The sequence below is a fragment of the Miscanthus floridulus genome, chromosome 15, assembly GCF_019320115.1.
Source record: "Miscanthus floridulus cultivar M001 chromosome 15, ASM1932011v1, whole genome shotgun sequence".
Classification (NCBI taxonomy): Eukaryota; Viridiplantae; Streptophyta; class Magnoliopsida; order Poales; family Poaceae; genus Miscanthus; species Miscanthus floridulus.
This window is the reverse complement of record NC_089594.1, coordinates 54,607,458-54,632,310: the sequence shown is the minus strand read 5'-3', so window position 1 is coordinate 54,632,310 and position 24,853 is coordinate 54,607,458. Positions and strand designations below refer to the sequence as shown.

General features: G+C 42.0%; 1 protein-coding gene and 2 non-coding genes across 3 annotated transcripts; 1 reads left to right on the top strand and 2 right to left on the bottom strand.

The window, feature by feature from the left end:
• Positions 1 to 395: 395 nt before the first annotated feature.
• Positions 396 to 3,340, top strand: LOC136508372 (bidirectional sugar transporter SWEET13-like). The gene is made up of 5 exons (XM_066503030.1): positions 396 to 683; positions 1,776 to 1,812; positions 1,914 to 2,286; positions 2,421 to 2,540; positions 2,648 to 3,340. Exons 1-5 carry the CDS (start codon positions 632 to 634, stop codon positions 2,975 to 2,977), a joined length of 912 nt encoding a protein of 303 aa, XP_066359127.1. The 5' UTR covers positions 396 to 631; the 3' UTR covers positions 2,978 to 3,340.
• Positions 3,341 to 10,639: 7,299 nt separating this feature from the next.
• LOC136509694 (small nucleolar RNA R71) lies at positions 10,640 to 10,747 on the bottom strand. Its single transcript, XR_010772443.1, has one exon. It is a non-coding gene; the product is annotated as a small nucleolar RNA R71 (small nucleolar RNA).
• Positions 10,748 to 22,744: 11,997 nt separating this feature from the next.
• LOC136509686 (small nucleolar RNA R71) lies at positions 22,745 to 22,852 on the bottom strand. Its single transcript, XR_010772436.1, has one exon. It is a non-coding gene; the product is annotated as a small nucleolar RNA R71 (small nucleolar RNA).
• Positions 22,853 to 24,853: the final 2,001 nt, after the last annotated feature.

Below are 24,853 nucleotides of genomic sequence, written 5' to 3'. Positions count from 1 at the left end.
TTACCATTACCGCTGAGTCGTCCAAAGCAGGTTGGGGAGAGAACCCCAGGCGGTGCACAACAATTTGGAGTGTACTACCCCTGGCACTCACCGTTGTATAATGGACTATAAAGCATGCACGCAAAGCAGCTCCCGCTTTTTTGAATGGAGAAGATTATCTCAATCTATTAATATATATATAGGACAATTTATACACTCTAGTGATATATACATGGCCAGAAATTTGTCATCTCTAAAGCTACCCATATTGAAAAAGATCTTTGCATTGCATATTTAATTTCACAAAAAAAATATTTATGACATATGTGAGATTGAAGAGCCCGCCTGCACATGTGCACGACGAACCAAGGCCTGCGTGCCACCTCGTGCCTATATAAAGCCACCCACAGCACTGCCTATCATTGCAAGAGTTTCAGCCAACACAGAGCGAGGAGTCCTCCTCACAACTCTCCCTTCCCTCCTGTAGGGGCCAAAGGGTTAGAGAGGAAGAGAAGTAGTTCCCAAGCTAGCCTAACAAGAAAACAAGCTCATCATTGTGATTCCAGCAACTGTTGGCTCAGTTGTATAGCTTGTGTTGGGAAATTCTTGTGAGCCTATTACATTATTTGTAGCTCCCCCTTTTCTTGTCGTAATGGCAGGCCTATCTCTGCAGCACCCCTGGGCATTCGCGTTCGGCCTCCTAGGTATATATATTTATATATATATTACCCTTTCACTAAACAAGAGCCGTAAGGCCATAAATCGGGCATATATATATATATATATATATATATATATATATATATATATATATATATATATATATATATATATATATATATATATATATATATATATCTATATATATATATATATATATATATATATATATAGAACTACTATCCTGTAGCTGGTTACAGAATAACTTATTCTGTAGCCACTTTGAGTTATGATAATTACTATGTTAATTTACGAGATTATAGTAACTCTTTACTAAGTGGTTTAATATAACGTTATGGTAAATATCCCCATGTGTTATAGTAACCCAACTATCGTAAATATGTATTGACATTATGGTAAATTAGTATATAAAATTATAGTAAATGGAGGTGGCTACAAAATAACTTATTTTGTAGCCGGCTACTGAATAGCCTCTCCCTATATATATATATATATATATATATATATATATATATATATATATATATATATATTTCTATTCTGTTTAATTAAGTTTCACTTTACATATTCCTATAACTGTGTATTCAGAAACATCTTATCGTTCGTAGTTGCTAGTGCATGATATATAGTAGTACATATAGAAGCGACTTAGTGGAACCTGCACTTCGGTGATCACCAATCAATAGCAGTGGAGCTTGTACTACCACCTTCCAAACCTTGTACTACCTTCCAAACATTCCCGGAAAATAAGACGTTCTTGTGGTCATAATCACTTAGTTGCAACAGATTAAGCATACATCACTAGGTTTTGTATATCACCTGTCATCCTCGATCCATCCTTTAGTTAGCCTATACATTTTAATCATGGACTACATGTCGAGCTAGCAATCGGTCCTTTTTTGAGGCATCTATCTTGTAACTTTTGGGTGGTGTAAAAAAATAATAAAGCCTCGCCAATCTTTGCTAACAAGTCACAATAGAAGGAAAATTAAGACCGGCCGGAGATGTAAAGCGCTGTCAGCTTATCACAACTTATCCCAGCTTTATTTGGACTCTCTTTAATTTGGCAACTTTTGCAAATGGCTGATCTTGGCGCCCTTTTTTCTGCTTTGCAGGAAACGTCATCTCCTTCATGACCTTCCTCGCCCCGATGTAAGTAACATGAACGTGACTTGCTAAATTATCGCTACTTGAGATGTTCACCATTGAATTGAAACATTTCTGTCCATCTGATGATCCTTGCGCTCTTACAGACCGACGTTCTACCGCATCTACAAGACCAAGTCGACGGAGGGTTTCCAGTCGGTTCCCTACGTGGTGGCCCTGTTCAGCGCCATGCTGTGGATCTTCTATGCACTGATCAAGTCCAACGAGACCTTCCTCATCACCATCAACGCCGCCGGCTGCGTGATCGAGACCATCTACATCGTCATGTACTTCGTCTACGCGCCCAAGAAAACCAAGATGTTCACGGCCAAGATCTTGCTCCTCCTCAATGTCGGCGTCTTTGGGGTCATCCTCCTCCTCACCCTCCTCCTCTTCAAGGGTGATAAGCGCGTTGTCATGCTCGGATGGATCTGCGTCGGCTTCTCCGTCAGCGTCTTCGTCGCGCCGCTCAGCATCATGGTGAGCACAGAGCACGTATATATATTATACAAATGAGCACTCTGTCTATGCATGGACAGATCAACCCAATCACCATAGCCATCAGTTTTGATGTGTTACTAACGGGCTGCATGCGTGTACGTGGCTACGTGCAGAAGCGCGTGATCCAGACGAAGAGCGTGGAGTACATGCCCTTCTCGCTCTCTCTCTCGCTCACCCTCAGCGCCGTCGTCTGGTTCCTCTACGGCCTCCTCATCAAGGACAAATACGTCGCGGTAATTATTTAATTTATAATTTGTTGCAACCACCCTAATTGCTCTATCTTTATTAGCAGTTTCGTGATGTGTCTTACTGACGATAAACAACTCTCATATCTCTGCAGCTTCCAAACGTCCTTGGGTTCACCTTTGGCGTGGTCCAGATGGTGCTCTACGTGTTGTACATGAACAAGACGCCGGTGGCGGTTGCCGAGGGCAAGGATGCCGGCGGCAAGCTTCCCTCAGCTGCAGACGAGCACGTCTTTGTCAACATCGCCAAGCTCAGCCCGGCCCTCCCCGAGAGGAGCTCCGGGGTGCACCCAGTCGCCCAGATGGCGGCGGTTCCCAACAGGAGCTGCGCTGCTGAAGCAGCTGCGCCGCCGGCGATGCTGCCCAACAGGGACGTGGTCGACGTCTTCGTGAGCCGCCACAGCCCCGCCGTCCATGTGGTCTAGATTCTCTATCGATCGCGTGCATGGCCCATGCATGCATGCGCCCGCCACACGTACCCTTTTATTCGAACGACTTGCTACTGGTCATGAGAAATGATGGAGAATGATTAAGTATGCTAATTATAAGTAATTAACTGCCTTGGGAGCTAGCTAATGGATGGAGGCAGAGATCAGAGCATGTAGGGGAAGCTATATATATGTATAATGTATGGGGTGTGTATTCATCTATGCCGCGCACTGCTGCTATGTATTAATTTCCATGGATATCTGTTATTCCTTTTCACGTGTAATTTTTTATAATAAATTGTAAGCGATCCAAGACTACTGTTGTTAGCTAGCTAGTACATATATTTGGTTTCATGAAAATGTCTCCCGTGTGTTCGTCTGCGCTGTTTTTTACGCTGTCTGAATCCCTGTGAAAATGAGTGTATATACAATACGTACATGTACCGCCATTTCAATGCAAAGAAAGTTTCAAATATGTAGCTTATTCATATAATTCTCTGCATGTTTCATGTGTGGTCAAATGATGACCACGCGTGCGTTTCAGGTGTTATATGTTGCATTGCATATATTACTGCGGCCTTTTGTAAAAGCAATATATGTATATCGTGTCGTGTGTGTATGTTCATTTGCTTTTTGTCTATTTCATTTGATTGATTATAGGAGTATTACTTTAAATTAAATTGAGTGTGTCGCTGCTCGCTCGCGCGCCTCTACGCTGCCGCCGCCGGCTACTCGCCTACGCGGCTGCTTTCGTGGCTCGCCCGTGCGCCTGTGTGCGTATGTGCCTGTGCGCGGCGGCGGCAGCTCTCCCGTGCGCATGTGCCACCAGCACAGGACCACCCCGCGCCCGCAGCTCACCAGACGGATGCGGATTTCCATGTGTGTGGACATGGATTTCCTCCAGCGGCCGGACGGACATGTGCACCACCCCACAGCCAGACGCAGCCCGCGATGCCGAAGAACCTGGACGCCACCGTGTGCACGGACGCGGGCCACCAACAGCTCGCGACGCCGAAGAACCTGGACGCCACCATGCGTCCATGCGCCTGCTCTTCGCGGCCTGCCAGGGGGACGTCGCCTGCGGGGAGGAGCTGCTCAGGAGCGGGGTGGACATCGACAGCATCGACCTCGATGGACGTGGACGCACGGCACTGCACATCGCGGCCTGCAAGGGACAGGGAGAGGTCGTGCGCACGTGCCTGGGCGGCGGCAGCGCCTCTTCTGCGCCCCTGTGCGGCAACGGCCGAGGCTGCTCGCCGGCACAGCCGTGGCGCCAGTGCACGGCGGTGGCGTGGCGCCAGTGCACGGCGGTGGCGTCTCGCCCGTGCCCCTCGTGTGGCAGCCATGGTGTTGATATTTCTTAGCGCAATCACCAAGAATGGAGATGGAATCCATTCCTGGCAACGCCACTAGAAATGTCTGATGGTATTTCTTAGCACCATCACTAAGATTTGGATAAATCTTAGCAACGCCACCAAGGAACACCAGCACGATAGTTCTTAACGATTACAGAAAATATCCGCAAGCGCATAGATCTATCGTTGTTGCATTTTACCCGAAAGTTTTTAGGGTATCGTTATTTATATTTTTTCAAAGAAGGGCAAGGTATAAAGAGTCTAGCAGGGCATATATATGAATAAGATTACGTACTTGCATAGCAAACCAATAATCTATAACAGGGATAAAAACGGTATTTCAAGGATAGTGGACACACACTTGGGCCAACCTCAAGGATAAAAGAGAAAACAAAGAATAAAAGAATGACCCTAAACAGAGCAGGCATGTTCTAATATAGCCGTGCAAAGAACAGTTGATGATCAGACAAAATACATGATTAAAGCTATAACTGAGTGTAAGATGGACGGGAAGATCTTCGAGCACTGGTATGGCAACAAGCGCGAGAGACTTTAAGACTCTACACAATACCCGAATGTGGGACATGGAGCACTGGTATGCCAACAAGCTCCCGTTCCCAGTTCCCTGCGGCTCTGGCTTGGCATTCCCAGTTCCCTGCGGCTCTGGCTTGGCACAGGGGTTCCCGGATTGGACTCATGCACAGGTAATTGATCACGAATGGCAACAAAGGACGAAAAAGGCGAGAGCTTGAGCTTTGGGGCTCACCGGTGATGGAGGAGCTCCAGCGAGGTGCACTGCTGTCCGATGAAGTTGATCCGGCCAGGAGGGGCAGAGCATGGTGAAGTCAGCGTGGATGGAGAGGTGGATGCGACGGTGTTTGAAGAAAAAGACGGCAGCTTCATGGGGCTTCGGCTCTAGGCCGGCGAGGCAGAGGCTGCAACGCGGCGGGAGTGGAGCACGGCAAGGTCGTTGCTATGGTGCAGTGCTGGTGATGGGGTCTAGCATGGTGGGGACAACTCAGCACGGTCATGATTAGGATGAGGCTTAGCACGGCGTCGTGGTTCCATGCTCAGCGAGGGGCAGCAGCTCTGTGTTGGGGTGCTCAGCGAGGACAAGGTCGTAGGCACGACGAAGACAGAGCAGGGGCGCGGCGAGGAGATGGTGGTCACAGACATAGCAGAGCCGACCGGTGTTAGGGCTCCGGTGGCTCCATATGGATGGAGTCGAGGAGGCTGCGGTTGTTGTGGTCGGCAATGATGTCATATGGCAGGAGGAGGTGGCGGCGTGGTGACCATGATGAGCTTGGGGCGGAGGCCAAGTCGAAGAGGTGGAGGCGTGGCCGGTAGACGAACTCCAGCGCGGCTGCTCGGGCACGTCCGTGAGGCAAGGTGAGGGAGGCGCTACATTGGCTCGAGGTGCTTGGCAAAGTAGTGCCCGACGATATCCATGGCTATAGCGTGGATGCAGGGGCTAGGACGCACCGGAGTGGGTGGCGTGGCTTGACGGCAAGGCTGTCACGGCGAGCTTAGCGATGTGGGCACGGAGGTGGTCGAGGACATCGAGCACGTCCAGGACGTGGAGCAGAGCAGGGCCAGGCGGCGACTAGGGGTAGAAGAAGGGGACCAGTGATTAGGAGTGGCATGGCGACGGCCTAGAGGGAGCAGGAGCTTGAGCGTCAGCTGCTGCTTCTTATACCACGAGTGGCTAGGTTTCGAGGGGCGCCAGGCACTGTTGATCGGTGATCCTCGGCGTCCGTACCTATCTTGGCCACACGATGGGCATTGGGAGGCGTGCGCGGTGCGACAGAGAGCGTGGGCGCAGAGCATGCTGAGCGACGGCGACGTCTGAAGCATAGGGGCACGTCACCCCTAGGGTTAGGGCACAGGCGCGACTTGGGGATGCGGGGCCAATGGGTCATGGGCCTACGGGCGCTGGGGGCCGATGGCTGGGCCGAGCAGGCCGCTGCACTGCTGGTGGGCCTCACGGCTTGCTAGGCTACGTGGCAAGAGGAGGGGAGGCACGAGCTGGGCTGTCGAGTTGGGCTTTGGCCAGCAGCTAATGCTAGGCCTGCACGAGGAGGAGGCCGGTTGGGCCGGTGGGAAGGGAAGTGAAGGGAGAAGGGGTGGCGTTGGGCCGGCTGGAGGAAGAGGGGACCTGGGCTGGTGGGACATGTTGGCAGTTGGCCCAAGAGGAGGAGATGGGCTGATTTGAGAAGAGAAAAAGGAAAAAGGAATTTTCCTTTTTTGACAAGGAATTTTTCAGGAGAGATTAAAAGGGATTGAGAGTAATTTGAGGAGAGGAGGAAAAGGATTTTTCCTTTATGAATTTTGACTCAGGGGATTGATGATAGATTCAAGAGGGATTTGAAACAAATTTGCTATAGATTTGAGATGGATTCAATGAGGTGACTTGAAAGAAAAATGTTACAGATCTGTGCACTCAAAAGGCTAAACAAAACTCAACTCCAAACCAACTCAACAACAAGGCACATTCCTACAAACAAATCTATATGAATGCACTGATTTATTAGCAGGTCCTCCTTGTGTTGACTCAGGTTTGACCAAGAGACTAAATGCTCTACACATTGCAGGAAAATTAAAAAAAAACTCATATTTTTGGTTGCACGAAAACCCGGGTTGTTACACGGCTCTACGTCAAACCCTGAACGTGGAGGATTATGAGGGACGGACAGGACTGTCACCACCGGCTGCCTACCCCTCAACTGTGGTGCACGAGGCAAACGAAGGTAGCCTCTAGCCTAGACACTATGTCTATGCTTTTGACTACTACTCTAGCATCGGCCAGGAACATCCCTCTTTATCATGAGTCCTCTACTATAGCATCCACTTCGGGGACGGACAACGAACCCACAAGAATATGATGACTAAAACTAATCTTAAAGTAGAACTCACTACCTCAATTTAGGTCTTGGTCTATACATGTACATTGTATGAAAGGTTAAGCATAAAGTTTCATATGCTAAATGAATAACATAAGAACTTTGCTCTAATTTCATAACATAACTATATTGATAAAATGAGAAGAATAACATAAGGGAACTCTTCATATTATTCATACCAAGTTTTTGCCCCTAGAGGATCAAGCTCTCCAATGAAGCTTGCGTTGCTCCAAAACACTACTAAAAATAGTAAAAGAGTACAAGTTTGGTGTGTGAGAGAGGGGAGGCCTCATCTTCTATTTATAGCCATGGAAACATCGGTTCTAGAGAATATTCCACCGGATCCCGCAAGCAACCAATGTGGTGGAGGCACCAGGAGGCAACACGTCGTGGCTAGAGGCGAGAGGTGCGGAGGGCGGTGTGGCCACACCCTGATGGCGCCTACATGCAATCACCTTCTGCATGGAGGTTCCTTGTTGGGCCAGGAGTGCAGACATGCCGGTGCTTGGCCCTAGATTAGATGGGTAGGTGGGATTCTCTCTTTATTTGCATATTTTGAGCTTTCCTGGTTGCGCATTTTGACTCCATTTCCATGTGTTTCATGTATGTGCCCTGTAAAATAATGATTCTCCAATACATGTGGAAATAGGTCAATATAAATAACATATGTGAGTAATCATGCTAATTTATCCTTTGTTTGTATCTTAATTGGTGGTCGAATATGGTCGTTAAGGACTGCCAACAGCGGGCATGCCTAGATGTAATCCTGCAGCCTCACCCACACCTCAGGGATGGATTCCATTGAAGTCTGTTGGAAATTTGAATTTTTCGCCCTCTGTGCATTGGTTTTGCCCATGGGGAAAAACATCACGAGGAACACTGCGGAACATTTGTCCCATGTGTTGATAGCTTCCTTCTCCTTATAAAACCACTATTTAGCCTTCCCCGCTAGGGAGAAGGGAAACAAACGGAGCCTGAAGCTAACTTGTGCAACGTATTTGATGGTGATGGTGTCACATAGCTCCAGGAAGTGTTGCAAGTGTGCACTTGCAGTCCTCACAAGGCAAACCATAGAATTGGTTTGCCTGCACCATCGTGATTAGGCCATTACGCAGCTTGAAGTTTCCATTACCCATGTTTACAGTGGGCAGTGTTGACGGTAGTTAACAACCAATATAAACCATCAATTAAACATATATAAGGGCATAAATATAATCACCAATGAAGGTTTAGGGGTTGAAACTAATAAATTCCATGAGTTTTGGTGAATCTGTGTTTCTATTAGGGTTTAATCATAAAACTGCCAAGGAGGACCTAATCATTAAAGGAAAATACAGAGTTCCACCATGGTACCTACATGGGAAGACTCTAGAAGGGTCTAGAAGCCATGTCACCAAAGCGGAGGGCCACCCTTTGACAGGTGGTGCCACTCAGCCTGCAGGTGGGGCCACCTAGCCCCCTTGGGCCCACCTGTCAGCCAGCTTCAGTATGGCGGTCTCCCACCACCTTTGAGGATGCATCTAGGTCGTTGCTTAAGTCGGTTTGATCCAAGGGCTCACGTTGGACCCTCAGGGCTATATAATCTAGCCCCTGCCTCTCCCAGGAATCATAAGTCATCAAGTCATTTGAGAAGACAGAAACCCTAATCTCCTTAGAGCTCTTCCTCCATAGCATAGCTAGTTAGGATAGATCTACAGGGAGGCAAGCAGGACTTCGCTTGGATTCCCGATCTTGTCAAGAGTGTGGTTCGGTATAACCTTTGCACCCCTCTCTCTTTTGTTTCTCCATTATTTTTATATCCTAGTTACAATTTTTATGACAATCTAGTGTTCATCTTATTCATGTTCTTCATTATGATGTTCAACAGTCTACTGTGATTATATACTTAGTATAGCAAGTTTATCATTATGTTTATGCACAAGTTTGTATATGGCTCACTGCTAAAGTACATGGGGTTGGTGGTCGACATTGTGTAAGCGTGGTGCTTATACGTTGTTTACCTGCTAAAACACCCTATATTCTGGGTCATGTGGTAGATCGCGGATGTGACACTCCTATTGAGTCCTTTGTAGTCGACTCCCCAAATATAGGTGCACATAGGGTCCGATTACGAAGGTAGAATGAGCTCTACCCTCAATCTTCCTTAGTAATATCCCTTATGTGTAGATATGATGATGATCTTAGCCATAATTCCTAGGTGTAATTGCACTAATCAATAGTATGCTTTGACTTGTAATTAAGAATGACATGAATTATTCCTCTAATATTCTACTTGACCATGCTAATGCTATAGAAAGGAGTGCTCTGAGTGATTTATCATTATCATTACTTATCATTTATATATCTCTTATCCTATAAATTAGCCCTATTGTGAGTAGAATATTGGTTATGGTTTATTTCTCCTTCAATAGTATAAGTTATCAATACATGTCCATGCTAGACCTTCCTAGTGGTACAAATATAAATAACGATACCTAGAATACTCTTGGGTAAAATGCTACAATGGTATATTATCTATGCGCTTGCGGATACTTTTCATTCATTGATTTATATATATTCTCTCTAGTCACATACATTAATAAAGAACTACTTAGTGTTATTCTAGTAGTAATGCTATGTAGTACCAACACATATCTCTGTCATCATCACTAGGGTTGACAACCTAGTAAAGTTAGGGATATAGGTTTATAATAGGTGGCTAAGTACTTCAAACAAGTGACACATTAATAAACACCAACAAGCATGTCTGGCGCCATTGTCGGGGAAGGAAACTAGCAAAGGAAGTATTGCTAAACTTATACTTATTGATGTGATTGAGGGAAACCATTGACCTCTGCTCAAACAGGATTACCCTTGTTTTGTCTACTCGTGTATCTTATCCAGGGTAATGTATAACTAGTTTTGACCTTCTAACAAACTACGTTGAAGATCCTAAAGCAATAATTAGGAGAACTAGAAGCTAAACTCAAGAAGTCTCCAGCTTTGAAATCGGAAGATAACCATATAAGGTGAAGCATAACACCAGAATTTGAAGCCATGACTAACTAGGACTCTCTATGGATTCTCTGCTCCAACTACAGCCAACATCCGTACTGGACCAACCGTCAATGTTGGAGACAATGGATTCGAGCTCAAGCCAGCTCTCATCAATATGGTGCAAGCAAATCAGTTTTGTGGAAAGCCACATGAAGATGCAAGTACACATCTCCAACACTTCCTAGAGATCTGCATCACCTTCACTATCAAAGGAGTAACCCAACATGCCATACTACTTCGCCTCTTCCCATTCTCACTCTTGGGGAAGGCAAAGCAGTAGTTCTACACCTAATAAAGATAGAAATACTATATGGGATAACTGCTCCACCACCTTTCTAGCAAAGTTCTTTCTCATGGGCAAGACCAATGCTCTACAGTGGGAGAATCTCAAGCTTTCAGCAACAACATCATAAATCTATCCCTGAGGCATGGGAAGGCTTTCAAGATTATATTGCGGAATGCCCTCATCATGGGATGGAGAATGGGCTACTCATTGTAGACTTTCTACTATGGATTGACCAACTAGTACCCAGTGAGACTATGGATGCTACTACTAGAGGTGCATTCCTGTCGCTCACCATACCAGATGCAATTGCTCTTGTGGAGAAGATGGCCTCCAATCAAGGTTGGAATAATGAATGTGCTCAAACCCGCAAAAGAGGAGGAGGTATACATCAACTCAAGGAAGTAGACATGATGTCTGCCAAGATGGACCTGTTGATGAAGAAGCTTGAAGATTCGAGCCAATGAGAAGCAAGAAGTCATGCACATTCATGATTCCCACATACATATGAAGTGTGTGAAAGCACTGGGCATTGAGGGAATAACTGTCCTGAGACCCATGAGGATGTGAATTTTGTAAACAACAACAATTACTCTTGTCCTTAGTAGAATCATGGATGGAATCAACAAAAAAGGCCAAACTACCAAGGTAATTATCAAGGTAACTATCAAGGTAATAATTTTAACAATTTCAATCAACCACCCTTGAGAGAATTAATTGCTGGCCTAATCCAAACTTATGGAGGGATTATCTAGAAAGTAGCTTCCAATGATAAAATTTTAGATAATATAAATAAAGAATGGATAGCTTTGCTTCTACCATAAAGAACTAGCATAGCTTTAATAAAATGATAGAATCACAAATAGCTCAGCTAGCGGCTAGTGTTCCTCCATCCGACAAAGGTAAGATTATAGGGCAACCGAAAGATCTAGAAATTGTAAATCTTGTCAATATTCACAATGCAGCTTACTACTACATGGAGCCATCGATAGGAAGGTGGATAGATTATACCTTGCTTGAGAAGAAGAGTGATCCAGGGAGACCTATCATCCCCATCGCCATTGACCTCACATCTTCCAGGAAGTTGTCTGTGACTTCGAAGCAAGTGTCAACATCATACCAAAGGTAATCTATGATCGAATTAATGGTGATTCTTTGTTGTATACAAATATGCATTTGCAGCTTGTAGATCAGTCACTCTGTTACCCCAAGGGAGTTTTTGAAGATGCCATTATTTGAGTGGGACAATCATATAATCCCAGTAGACTTTGTGGTTTTGAAAATAGGTGGAGATGTAAGGCCACCCATTATTTTGGGCCGACCTTTCCTAAGCACTGCTAAAGCCATCATCTACACGGATAGTGCCAAGATCTACTTCACAATCAAGGATAGAAAGGAGAAGTTTTCTTTCAAGAATCGTATCTTGCAATCTCTCGGACATCCACAGACGCCAGCACCTACCTGAAGAGACAATAGTGACCAAGAAGAAGAATGACAAAAGAATGAAGAATAGAGCTAGGCAGCCACAAGAAGAGACAGTCAACATTGATCAACACACTCTGATCTGAGTACGACCACCTCCTCGCTTCATCATTCCTTGCTAAAAAGGATGATCCAGGCGTACCAACGATCGAGTGTACCATTTGACAAAGAACCTTCTACAAGACCTTCTACGATATTGGATCGAGAGTCAACATAATGTCCAAGGTAACGTATGAATATTTATTTGGTGATGAACCTTTGTTCCCTACATATAAGCAATTGCAGATGGATGACCAATCAATCTAATTCCCAGAGGGGAATAGCAAAAGATATTATGGTAAGAATACATGATCACTATGCCCCTGCCGACTTCAAGGTTCTGGACATGGGTGAAGAAGAAGATGATACACCCATCATCCTTGGAAGACCATTCCTCAACACCACTAATGTGATCATCTATGTTAGATCTAGACAAGTCCACTTTCAATTCCCTAGAGAAAAGGTACGCTATTATTTTAATAGTTATACTACTTATGAGCAGCCCAAGAAGTCTTGCTCCAAGAGGAGACGTCGATCATCCCAAAACCAGAAGAATCATTCTCCAAAGAATGAATGGGAGGAAGATAAGGAACCTAATGGAGTTCGTAAAAGATGAACCCGCTCTACCAAAGTCAAGTCCACAGACCAAGCAGGTGTAGAAGGAGAAGGTAACATCGTCACTAGAGTCACAAGAGGTGCAATCATCAGAGTCTCATCCCTAGGACTAGATGATGCCCTCGAAAAGTAAAAGACTCTTCTCCAGCCAAGTCCTATCTAGAGGACTTAAAAATTCAAACCCTAGCCATGAGGTAACATCTGTAGTATCCATATTTACTTTTAGCATTGCATGAATTATTTTTCACTTTAGCATATTTACTTTTCTACATTAGCATTGCATTTAGAAAAGGAAAAATAAAAAGTTTCATTATTGCATTATATCATTACATCATAAAGCCTAAAGCCCCATGTGAATAAATCTACAAGTGTGTAAAAGCCCATAGGAATATTTACCGTGGTGGCTTAAAAATAAAAATAAACATGCATGCATATTTCCTTTCTGCATTATATGAATAAGAAAAATCCACAAATATATTAATTAGACATCCTGCTAGAACTTTGATAATTAGGAAATCTATCTAAAACCCCAAGAATAACAAATCTCTGAATGGCTAACCGCTAAGCTCTTATCTTAACCTGTGCCATGAGTTTTTGTGTTCTTGTTGGAATATTTTGTAGGGTGATCAAGAGTAAAGCCATCCATCCGAAGGACATATTCTCGAGCCACTGCTACACCCACTGCACTAGGAAAACAACTTCTGGAAGGATGAGAGAGATTTTAAGAAAGACCACAACACCATCTAGCTTGGGGGAGGAGCATCCCCCATGTATCTAGCTAAGTATTTCTTTCCCTTTTCGGTTATACTATCTTTGAGTTTTCTATATATTTGCTAGATTCATAAAAAGATGCATAACAAGTTAAAACAAAATAAAAATTTATGTTAGCTATATATATAGTAGGGTGTGGTCTTAAAAATGAAAACAAAATAAAAGTATGTGTCTAGTTTAGTTTCTAGGAATTAAATAAAAGAACTCTGAGGATAATCTTTTGCAATGGAAATGATGAATAGTTGCTCTATCAAAATTCCTTTCAAGTACCTAGTTTTAGCCTTGAATTATCCTGAGTTTTGGATAAGACTATATTGATATAAGAATTTACTCTGAACTTGAAACTTATGGGTAGCATATGCTTGATCTTAGTCTAGGTAATTGGCGGATATGACATGAGAAGGTCTGAGCTGTTGTTTATCTTATTCCTAGTGATATTAAAGTTTTGGAGATTTATCTTTTGAAAAACATAAAAATCTTACATGATGATCTCCTATATGATAAAGCTTGAATTGCTACCAGAGCCATATATGATATTTAGATTTGAAAAACTTCCACTCATATATGCTGCTTGTTTTGCATTAAGTTTAGTCAAGCTTCGTTGATGCCTTATGAGAGTTTTTTCATGCTCTTGAAATCAAGATCACATACACACCACCCAAATATGCACTACTCCTACACTAGGGGTAGGTGCAAAAACATACCATTCCATCTAGATCCACCCAAAAATGTTTTACTCCTACACTAGGAGTAAACACAAAAAATATGCCCTATAGGATATCACCAAATAAATGCTCCAAGTTCTTGTTGCTATCTCATGTGGCCATGCAAAAGTTATTCATATAAAAAGAAAAAGATAAGAAAAAATGGACAAGTGTCCGAATTACTAAAACAATAGGGAACTCAGATGCTCGCCTGAGAAGAAGAAAAAGAAGATGAATAAGATAGCCCATGTTTTCTTGCAAAGTTGTTTCCAAGTTTTAAATGAGAGATATGTTTTCAAGGAGCATAGTAGAATTAGGTTAGCCACCATATATATCCACCATACGTCTATACACATGCACATCTTGATTTGATTGTATGAACTCAACTCTCTTTGGATCCAAGGTTTGACTTTGCAATATATGTATTGCAAGTATGCTCTTTTATGCTTTCTTCACTCCTATGAGCTCCACATATGCCTTAGTTGTAGGAAGACAAAGGCATAACATCACTATTGCCTTGGTGAGGATCCACAAATACCACATATATTGAGAGACTTTAGAGAGTCATATAATGGAAGCTCTAAGTTTTATTTTGAAAATCTATAAAAACTCCAGAATAATGGTTGAGCAAAAAACTTGAGACATAGTGCTTGACTTGATCGTTCTGTCTTTCAATTGCTCAAGGCCCAGTGAAGGCTACAAAGCCCCATTGTTGAAGATAATATGGGTAAGTTTGAAAGTCAGATCAGGTTTATTCTAATACTCGAGGAGAATTCTTGTTTGAATGCATGTGTACTTTTGAGGAGCTTGCTTCAATATTTTCAAAATCCTTAAACTATAGATTCAATTTGCTAAGTTTAGTGTTGCTAAGGGAACTAGCAAAAGGTAAGCTTGGGGGAGTTGTTGACAGTAGTTAACAACTAATATAAACCATCAATTAAACATGTATAAGGGCATAAATATAATCACCAATGAAGGTTTAGGGGTTTAAACTAATAAATTCCACAAGTTTTGGTGAATCTAGTGTTTCTAGCAGGGTTTAATTAGAAAACCGTCAAGGAGGACCTAATCGTCAAAGGAAAATATGGAGTTTCACCACAGTACCTACGTGGGAAGACTCTAGAAGGGTCTAGAAGCCATGTCACCGAAGCGGAAGGGCTGCCCGGCCTATAGGTGGGGCCGCTCGGCCTATAGGTGGGGCTACCCGGCCCCCCCCTGTGCCCACCTGTTAGACAGTTTCGTATGGCAGTCTCCCACCACCTTTGAGGATGCATCTAGGCCATTGCTTAAGTCAATTTGATCCAAGGGCCCACATTGGACCCTCAAGGCTATATAATCCAGCCCCTACCTCCCCTAGGAATCATAAGTCATCAAGTCATTTGAGAAGATAGAAACCCTAATCTTGAGGGAGGTAAGCAGGACTTCGCTTGGATTCTCGATCTTGTCAAGAGTGTGGTTCGGTATAAACTTTGTACCCATCTCTCTTTTGTTTCTCCATTATTTTTATATGCTAGTTACAATTGTTTTGACAATCTTAGTGTTCATCTTATTCATGTTCTTTGTTATGATGTTCAATATCTACTCTGATTATATACTTAGTATAGCTAGTTTACCATTATGTTTATGCACTAGTTCGTATAGCGCTCACTCTAAACTACACGGGGTGGGTGGTCGACATAGTATAAGCATGGTGCTTATACGTTGTTTACCTACGGATACACCCTATATTCTAGGTCATATGGTAGATCATGGATGTGACACTTCCATTGAGTCCTATGTAGTCCACTGCCCGAATATATGTGCACGTAGGTTCGATTACGAAGGTAGAAGGAACTCTACCCTGAATCTTCCTTAGTAATATCCCTTATGTGTAGATATAAAGATGATCTTAGCGATGATTACTTGGTGCAATTGCATTAATCAATGTATGCTTTGACCTGTAATTAAGAATGACTTAGGAATTATTCCTCTAATATTCTACCTAACCATGCTAATGCTATAGAAAGGAGTATTCTGAGTGATTTATCATTATCATTACTTATCATTTATACATCTCATATCCTATGACTTACCCCTATTGTGAGTAGAATATTGGTTATGGTTTATTTCTCCTTCAATAGTATAAGTTATCAATACGTGTCCATGCTAGACCTTTCTAGTGGTAAAAATATAAGTAATGATACCTGGAATACTCTCAGGGTATCATTATTTATATTTTCCCAAAGGAGGGCAAGGTGTTAACAGTCTAGCATGGCATATGAACAAGATTACATACTTGCATAGTGAAGCAATAGTTTATAATAGGGGTAAAAACAGTATTAGGAGGATAGTGGACACACACTTGGGCCAACCTCAAGGATGAAAGAGAAAACAAAGAATAAAAGAATGACCCTAAGCTAAGCAGGCATGTTCTAATATAGTTGTGCAAAGAACAGCTGATGATCATACAAATTACATGATTAAAGCTAGACCTAAGTGTACGATGGATGGGGACATCTCCGAGCAATGGTCAGCCAGCAAGTGCGAGAGACTTTAAGATTCCTACATAATACCTGAACATGGGGGATTACAAGGGATGGACAGGGCTATCACTAGCTGCTGCATACCCCTCAACTATGGGGCACCGTCATATCCAAAGGCTTTCGTGCACCCAAGCACCATGCCCATGTACAAAGAAACTACCCATATCCCCCTAGGGCTTTGACCCTATGGATCGACAAGCATAGGACATGGGCATGCCTAAAGGAATGACGAACCGCCACCTCAAATTTGCTCCACTTCTACTCACATATGTCATATGAATGGCTAAGCATAAAGTTGCACATGTTAATATCATAACATACAAACTATATACTAGTTCATATGTCAAGATTATAACATGAGAACTATAGTCTAGTTCTATAGCACAACTATATTCATAAAATGAGAGCATGACTTTGGAAGAATTTCTTCTTGTATTCATACCAAACTTTGTCTCTTTTCTCCCAAGGAGCCAAGCGCTCCTTGATAGCTCTTGCAAGCTCCAAATACTACTAAAAAGTAAAAGAGTACAAGTAGAGAAGTGGAGGTGTAGAGGCTCAAATGGTGTGTGTGTGTGTGTGTGTGTGTTGAAGGAGAGCTCCACCCCTCTTCTTATAGTGGCTGAGGGTCGGTTTAGTGTAGATAATTTAGGAAACCACCAGAAATCGACCAAGCATGCCGCCATGCAACTGCCATAGAAAGCCAGGGCCTAGGTGGCAGCTGCTGGGGTGTGGCCGCACCCTCATGGCGCCACCCCATGACCACCTGCACATGGTTGGTTCCTGGGTAGTCCTGGGCCTTATCTACGTCGGTGTCTGGCCCAGATTCGTTAGTTGGTTGGGCCTTTGCTTGGTTCTTTTGCGCTTTTTTTGCTTTATGCTTTTCTAGATTGCTGCCTTTTGCTATGTTTTCCACTTGTATTCAAATGTGTGCCCTGCAAAACATGTTTCTTCTAATACAAGTGGAACTAGGTTAATAGTAATTGCATATGTGTCAAAAGTTTGTTTATTTCTCCCATTTTCGATAGTAATGGACGGTCGGATATTGTTGTTAAGGACCACCAACAGATGGCGGTGGCTCGTCTATGCACCGACAACAGTGGAGGAAGAAGATGATTATTTTCAAACTAGTCCCTCACAAAGTTCATAAATATTTGTGTAATTTATGTGTCTTGGTGATTTTGTTTATAAACCCTGCTAATCTTTTAATTTAAGCAATTAAGTCTTATCTCTACTCGCGGGTGCGAATCCATACCTGTTTGGATGAATTTGAGACCCAAATAGAGTTTAAGGACCGAAATGACACACTTTCTGAGTTTAGGGACTGGGATGACACACCACTACAAGTTTGAAGACTAGCCATGTACTTTACTCTTTTTCTAGCCATCATCAAATTTGGATGAGAAAAGAAGATGAAGAATTCACAAGTTTATCACCCCATTTGGAATATATTGCTTCAAAAGAATGGCAAAGGTGCTTCGCAATGCCGGCACAACATTGGTCAGAATGACCTCGACTGTACTTCATGATCAAATTGGCAAAAATCTACTTACTTACATTGATGACATAGTAGTCAAAAGTAAGAAAAGAGAAGATCAATTAAAAGATCTACAAGAAACATTTTCAAATCTCCAGGGAGCAAATTTAAAGTTGAACCTTGAAAAGTGCACTTTTGGAGTCAGAAAGGAAAATTTTTAGGCTGTATTGTGTCAGCAAAAGGCATCGATCCAAACCTAGATAAAGTCCAAGCAATCTTGAACATGAGAGTTCTAGAAAACATAAAGGATGTCCAAAAATAGACTAGGAAGGCTTGTGGCCCTAAACAGATTCATCTCAAAATCAGTAGAGCAAAGCCTTCCAATATTTCAAGCCCTCAAAGGGGCAAAAAGAAACTTTGCATGGGGACCTTCGTAGCAACATGCATTTGAAGAGATAAAATGATACTTATCAAAGCCAAATACCTTAGCCACACCAACAGTAGGGGCTGAACTTGCTCTTCTATGTCAAAGCCACAGAAAGTGCAGTAAGTGTGATCTTAGTTCAAGAACAAGAAACTCAACACTCGAAGAAACAAATACTAGTCTACTTTGTCTCAGAAGCATTATCCAGCTCAAAAATTTACTACTTAGAGATTGAGAAAATAGCCTATGCAGTTCTAATAGCAGCAAGAAAACTAAAGCACTACTTCCAAGCTCAAGAAATGATCCTCTAAAAGAAGTCTTGCAAAGTTGCAAATCATCTGGAAGATTGAAAAAATGGGCTACAGAATTGTCTCAACATTACATTGAATTTGAAAAGAGAATATCAATAAAATCTCAAGTTTTGGCAGACTTTGTAGCTGATTGGACTCCATCCCAAAATCCAAGCGAAGAAAAGGAACAACCAGAATGGATCATGTATTGTGATGGGGCATGGGGCTTTGTAGGGGCTGGCTATTGACAGTAGTTAACACTCATCATAAACTATAAATACAACTTGTATAAATGCATGAAAATGGTCACCAAGATAGGTTTAGGGGTTTAAACCAATAAATTCCATGAGTTTTGGTGAATCTGTGTATTCAGCATGATTTATTCAGAAAATAAGCAAGGTGGACCCAATCGTTAGATCAAATCATGCTTATCCACTGACAAAACTGGCTTAGGAAGACCCTAGAACACTCCAAAAGGCAAACCACCATGACCCACAGTGAGCCACTATAGGGTTGGGCCAGCCGACCCCACCTATTGGCTGCCCGGCTTGTGGGTGCCACCTGTCAGCCTCCAATTCAACATCGGTTATCCACCGCCTCTAAGGATCAATCTTACACCGTTGCTCAAGGTTGGTTCAATTCGAGGGCATAAATTTGATGATGCCATGGATTCATGGGCCCATAAGACTCCTGGTTCCCCCTATCTAAGGCACCCCATACCCCCCTGAGGCATGATAATAATAATCGATCTTCATCTTTAGAGCTACCACAACTATTTGAGAAGATCCACTGGAGAGAATAGAATAGATCTCCAATTCCTCAAAGCTTTAGTATAGGCTAGCTAGTAAGATTAAAGTAGAGTTGGACTACTGCTTAGGATTCTGGATTCATCATCTGGAGGCTAGTATAGCAATTGTATCTTCTATTATTCATGACTTTATGCTTAATCTATATTAAGTTTCTATCTATTATGTTCTTAGTATGCTTTGGTAGTATGCTTGATATAGTCATAGTTGAAACTAAGTTTATGCATAAGTTCACAAAAGCGCTTAACTCAGTACTCAAGTGAGTTAAGTAGTTGACATTATGTAAGTGTGGTGCTTATATGTTGTTTACCTACAGATGCACTCTACATTCCAGGCCATGTGGAAGATCATGAGTGTGACATTCTTGTTGAGTCCTTTGTAGTCCACTCCCCGTCTATAGAACAAGTAGGACCTAATTGCGAAGGAAATCAAGCTCTGTTCTTGATTTTCCTTAGTAATATTCCTTATGCATAGATGAAGAGTTACTTATGCTATTGATGAAAGTATATATACTTGGGCGTACAAAAGACTTGGTAAATAAGAATGACTTAGGAATCTTTGTCTAATTTTATTTCTGGATTATTATTGTTGCCCAACTTTTGGTATTTATTTACTTGTCACTTGTTTAAGTAGCCACCTAATGTTGTAGACATTTCATAGCATCACTTTTACTAAGTTTTCATCCCTAGTGATGACACCAGAAATGCTTGTTGGTACTACCTAGTGCCACCTCTAGAATGACACTAAGAAGTACTTTAGTATTTTATGTGACTAAGAAGAATGTATATATATGAAAGGGATCTGCAAGTGCACATATAATTTTACCATTGTAGCATTTCACCCGGGAGTATTCCAGTTATCGTTATTTATATTTTTACCATAGGGAAGGATGGACTAGTTGGAATATATTGATAACTTATACATATGATGGAGAAATAAACCATAACTAATATTCTAATCACAATAGGGGTAAGTCAAGAGATAAATGTATATGAATGGCAAATGATAACTGATCATTAATTACTCAGAGTACTCCTTTGTATGGCATTAGCATGGCTAAGTAGAATATTAGAGGAATAATTCCTAAGTCATTCTTAATTACAAGTCAAAGCATATGTTGATTAGTGCAATTATACATAGTAGTCATGGCTAAGATCAACTTCATATCTACACATAAGGGATATTACTAAGGAAGATTAAGAACAGAGCTTGTCTTCCTTCGTAACTAGATCCTAGTTGTCCTATATTCAGGGGAGTGGACTACAAAGGACTCAACGGGAGTGTCACATCCGTGATCTACCACATGGCCTGAAATATAGGGTGCATCCACAGGTAAACAACATATAAGCAATACGCTTACATAATGTCGACCGCTCACCCCTGTTACCTTGGAGTGAGCGCTATATGAACTTATGCTTGAACATGATGATAATCTAATAATACTAAGCATATAATCAAAGTAGACAATGAACATGATAACTAGGAACATGAATAATATTAAGAACAGTGTTGAATCAATTGTAGCAAACATATGAATAATGAAAGATACAAAAGAGGATACAAGGGGCTATACCAAGCCACACTATTGACAAGATCTAGAATCCAAGCGCAGCTTGCCTTCCTCTAGACCTAGCCTAGCAGCTATGCCCTAGGATATGGTGGAGCTCTGAGGATGATTAGGATTTCTATCTTCTTGACTAAATGACTTGATTAGGGTTTGATGCCTAAGGGAGGGTGGTAGGGGCTGGTATATATAAGCCATAGCATCAATTCTAAGCCCTCGGATCAAACTGACATGAAAGGATGGCATAGATGCAAACCCTAAGGCGGTGGAGAACCAACATTCAAAGGAGGAGACTGATAGTGGGTCCCACAGGCAGGCTGGCCAGAAGAAAGGGCCGGCTAGCCCCACCTAGCGCCCACTCACCCTCTGCCATGGTGTGGTGTCCTCTGGAGTCTTCTAGACCCTTCTGGTGTCCGTCTCATTGCGGATAAGCACAATTAACTCTGACATATAGGTCCACCTTGATGGTTTTCTGAATAAACCCTGTTGAAAATACAAATTCACCAAAACTCATGGAATTTATTAGTTTAAACCCCTAAGTCTATGTTGGTGATTACTTTCATGCCCTTATTCAAATTACATTGATGGTTTTTAATGTTTGTTAACTACCATCAACACCTACACTTATCATTTATATATCATCTAGCTTACCCCTATTTAGAGTAAGTGTTTAGTCAATGATCTCATCATAATATCGTGTTTATCAATATCTCTAGCCACGGCTCCTCCCTATGGTAAAATATAAATAACAATACCTGGCATACTCCTAGGTGAAGTGCTACAGTGGTATATCTGTGTGCTTGCAGAATTCTTCACATATATATTCTTCCTAAATTACAAGTGTCATTAATAAATACCAACAAGCATTTCTTGGTGTCGTTGCCGGGGAGGGCACATGCTAAAAGAGAATTGATCAAATAATACTTATTGATGATATCATAACTATGTACCACTGCTCTAGCAGGTTTACCCTTGTTTCTATTTGTTTATATCTTATATAGGGTATTGCAGGGCTAGTTTTAATCCACTCAGAAGCTTACACTCCAAAAGACTAACACCAAGGCTCATCAGGCCAAGCTTCTTAATTAGAATCAAACCAATCAGAAGGCAGCTCAACACCAGTTTCTGATGCTATGGCTAACAAGACACTAGGCGAGTTCTCTGCTCCAAGCACAAAGAACATTCATACTAGACAAATAGTTAAGACAAAGAACCTTGAGTTTGAACTCAAGCCAAGCCTCATCAATATGGTGAAAGCTATCCTATTCAGCGGAAAGGCACATGAAGGTGCTAGTGCTCATCTCTAGAATTTCCTGGAGATTAGTAGCACAATCAGAATCAAGGACATTGCTCAAGATATCATACTAGTCTGCCTATTTCCATTTTCACTACTGGGAAAGGCAAAGCAGTGGTTCTATGCCAATAAAGATGACATAGACACATGGGAAAAGTGTTCAAAGGCATTTCTAGCAAAATTTTTCCCTATAGGCAAAACCAATGGCTTACTGAGGAAAAATCTTCAACTTCCAGCAATAGAAAGGTGAAACCATTCTAGAAGCATGGGAACATTTTCAAGAATACATTTTAGATTGTCCTCACCATGGGATGGAGGATTGGTTGCTCATGCAAGGCCTCTACCATGCATTAACCAAGAAGGCTCATTAACAACTCGATACTACTACTGGAGGATCAATTATGTCACTCACCCTTGGAAAAGCTAAAGCACTCATGGAAAAGATAACCTCCAACCAAGGTTGGTCCCTAGGCAATATCCAATATTGAAAGAAGAACTGAAGAAACAATGAAGAAGTGTGTGCACTATCAACCAAGATGGACGTATTGCTAAATTGGCTTGAACAGTGAGCCAGTTACAAGAAAGATTGATAGGCCATCTAGGAAACTTATGATTCAGCAAACTCTATGCGACATTAGTGGAACCATTAGGCACTTAGGAAATAACTACCTAGAAACAAAATAGGATATGAACTTCATCATCAACAACTCTAGTTCATAGTAATAAAGGCAAGGATGGGGTCGACAACAATGATCAAATTACCAAGGTAAGTTCCTAGGTAGCTACTATAATTCTTTCAATACTAATCAACCATCCTTGTGAGATTTGATCTTGGAACAAGCCAAATTAACGAGAATATTTCCAAAAAGCTTGCTTCTAATGATAAGGTTCTAGAAAATATAAATACTAAAATGGATAGTTTTTGTTTTGCTATAAAGGACCAATTTAGCTATAATAAAAAGATAGAGTCACAAATATCTCAGTTGGCCACTGCTCTGCCTTTTGCCACTAACCCTGAAAAGGTTAATGCCATCACCGAAAGAGGTGGCAAGTGTACTCATGATCCTCCATATCCAACAAGGGTAGGTAAGACACCAGCAGTACAGGAAGAGAAGAAAAACGATGAAGTTGAAGAAGTGGAGCCACCGAAACTAGGAGATGCAACATGATTTCCACTGACATAAACATCCTACTATTTCCATGCAGAAATTGAAAAGCCAAAGTAGATGAGCTAGTTTGGTAAGTTTATGGAGGTAATTCAAAAGTTATATATCAACATCCCTCTGCTAGATGCCATACTAGGTACCTACCTATGCAAAGTATCTCAGAGACACTATGAACAACAAAAGACCTCTTCCCACCACTGAAGTAATCAAGTTAACGTAGGAATGTAGTGCGGCCATCCCGAACACATCACCTATAAAGAAGAAGAATCTAGGATGTCCCACTATCAATTGCTCGATCGGAAACCAGGACTTTGAACATACACTATGTGACCTTGGTGCAAGCGTTAGTGTCATGCCCAAATCCATTTTCGACAAGCTCAACTATTCAACACTCTCGCCAACATCGATGTGCCTGCAACTAGCCGACCAATCGGTTCACTACCTAGCATGAATCGCCGAGAATATTTTGGTAAAAATAAGAAACTTCCTTATACCAATCGATTTTGTGGTGCTCGATATGCAGGAAGACATAAAGACACCCCTCATTCTTGGGAGGCCCTTCTTGAGCACCACAAATGTAAAAATTGATGTTGGAGCTGGAGAAATCCGATTCCATATCAATGGGAAAGAGGAGCTAATTTGCCTTCAAACCAAGACCAGATCAATGCTCTAAATCGATGTGGTACGAGAAGGAAGTGCAATCATCAAGGTCTCCATCTCTGGGACCAATTGATGCACCCGAGGAATAAACAAGACTAGAGAAGTTTGGTTCGGTGGACTCAAAATTTTGAACCCTCGCCGGGAGGTAAAATCGGTAGTTATCCATATTTAATTTTTTACATTGCATAAATTATTTTTACTTAGGCATATTTACTTTATGACACTTGCATTAGAAAATAAAATAAAATAAATTTCATTATTACATTATAAAATCCTTAAGCCCCACGAGAAAAATTTGACTGTGTAAAAACCCATAAAAATATTCACTATGGTGGCATAAATATAAAAATACCATGCATCCATCTAGTTATAGTTCATAGTATCATAAAATATTTTCTGCACACTATATGTATACATGTGTATATTGAGGAAATATAGGTATATGGACCCACAGACACTTGGGACCCACCACCATCACCTCATGCTCT

Bases quoted from the DNA above. Each gene is read 5' to 3' on its own strand.
- LOC136508372 (XM_066503030.1), top strand. From the start codon at position 632: ATGGCAGGCCTATCTCTGCAGCACCCCTGGGCATTCGCGTTCGGCCTC. The intron at 684-1,775 runs GTATATATATTT...TCTGCTTTGCAG, and splicing joins ATTCGCGTTCGGCCTCCTAG to GAAACGTCATCTCCTTCATG. The intron at 2,541-2,647 runs GTAATTATTTAA...ATATCTCTGCAG, and splicing joins TCAAGGACAAATACGTCGCG to CTTCCAAACGTCCTTGGGTT.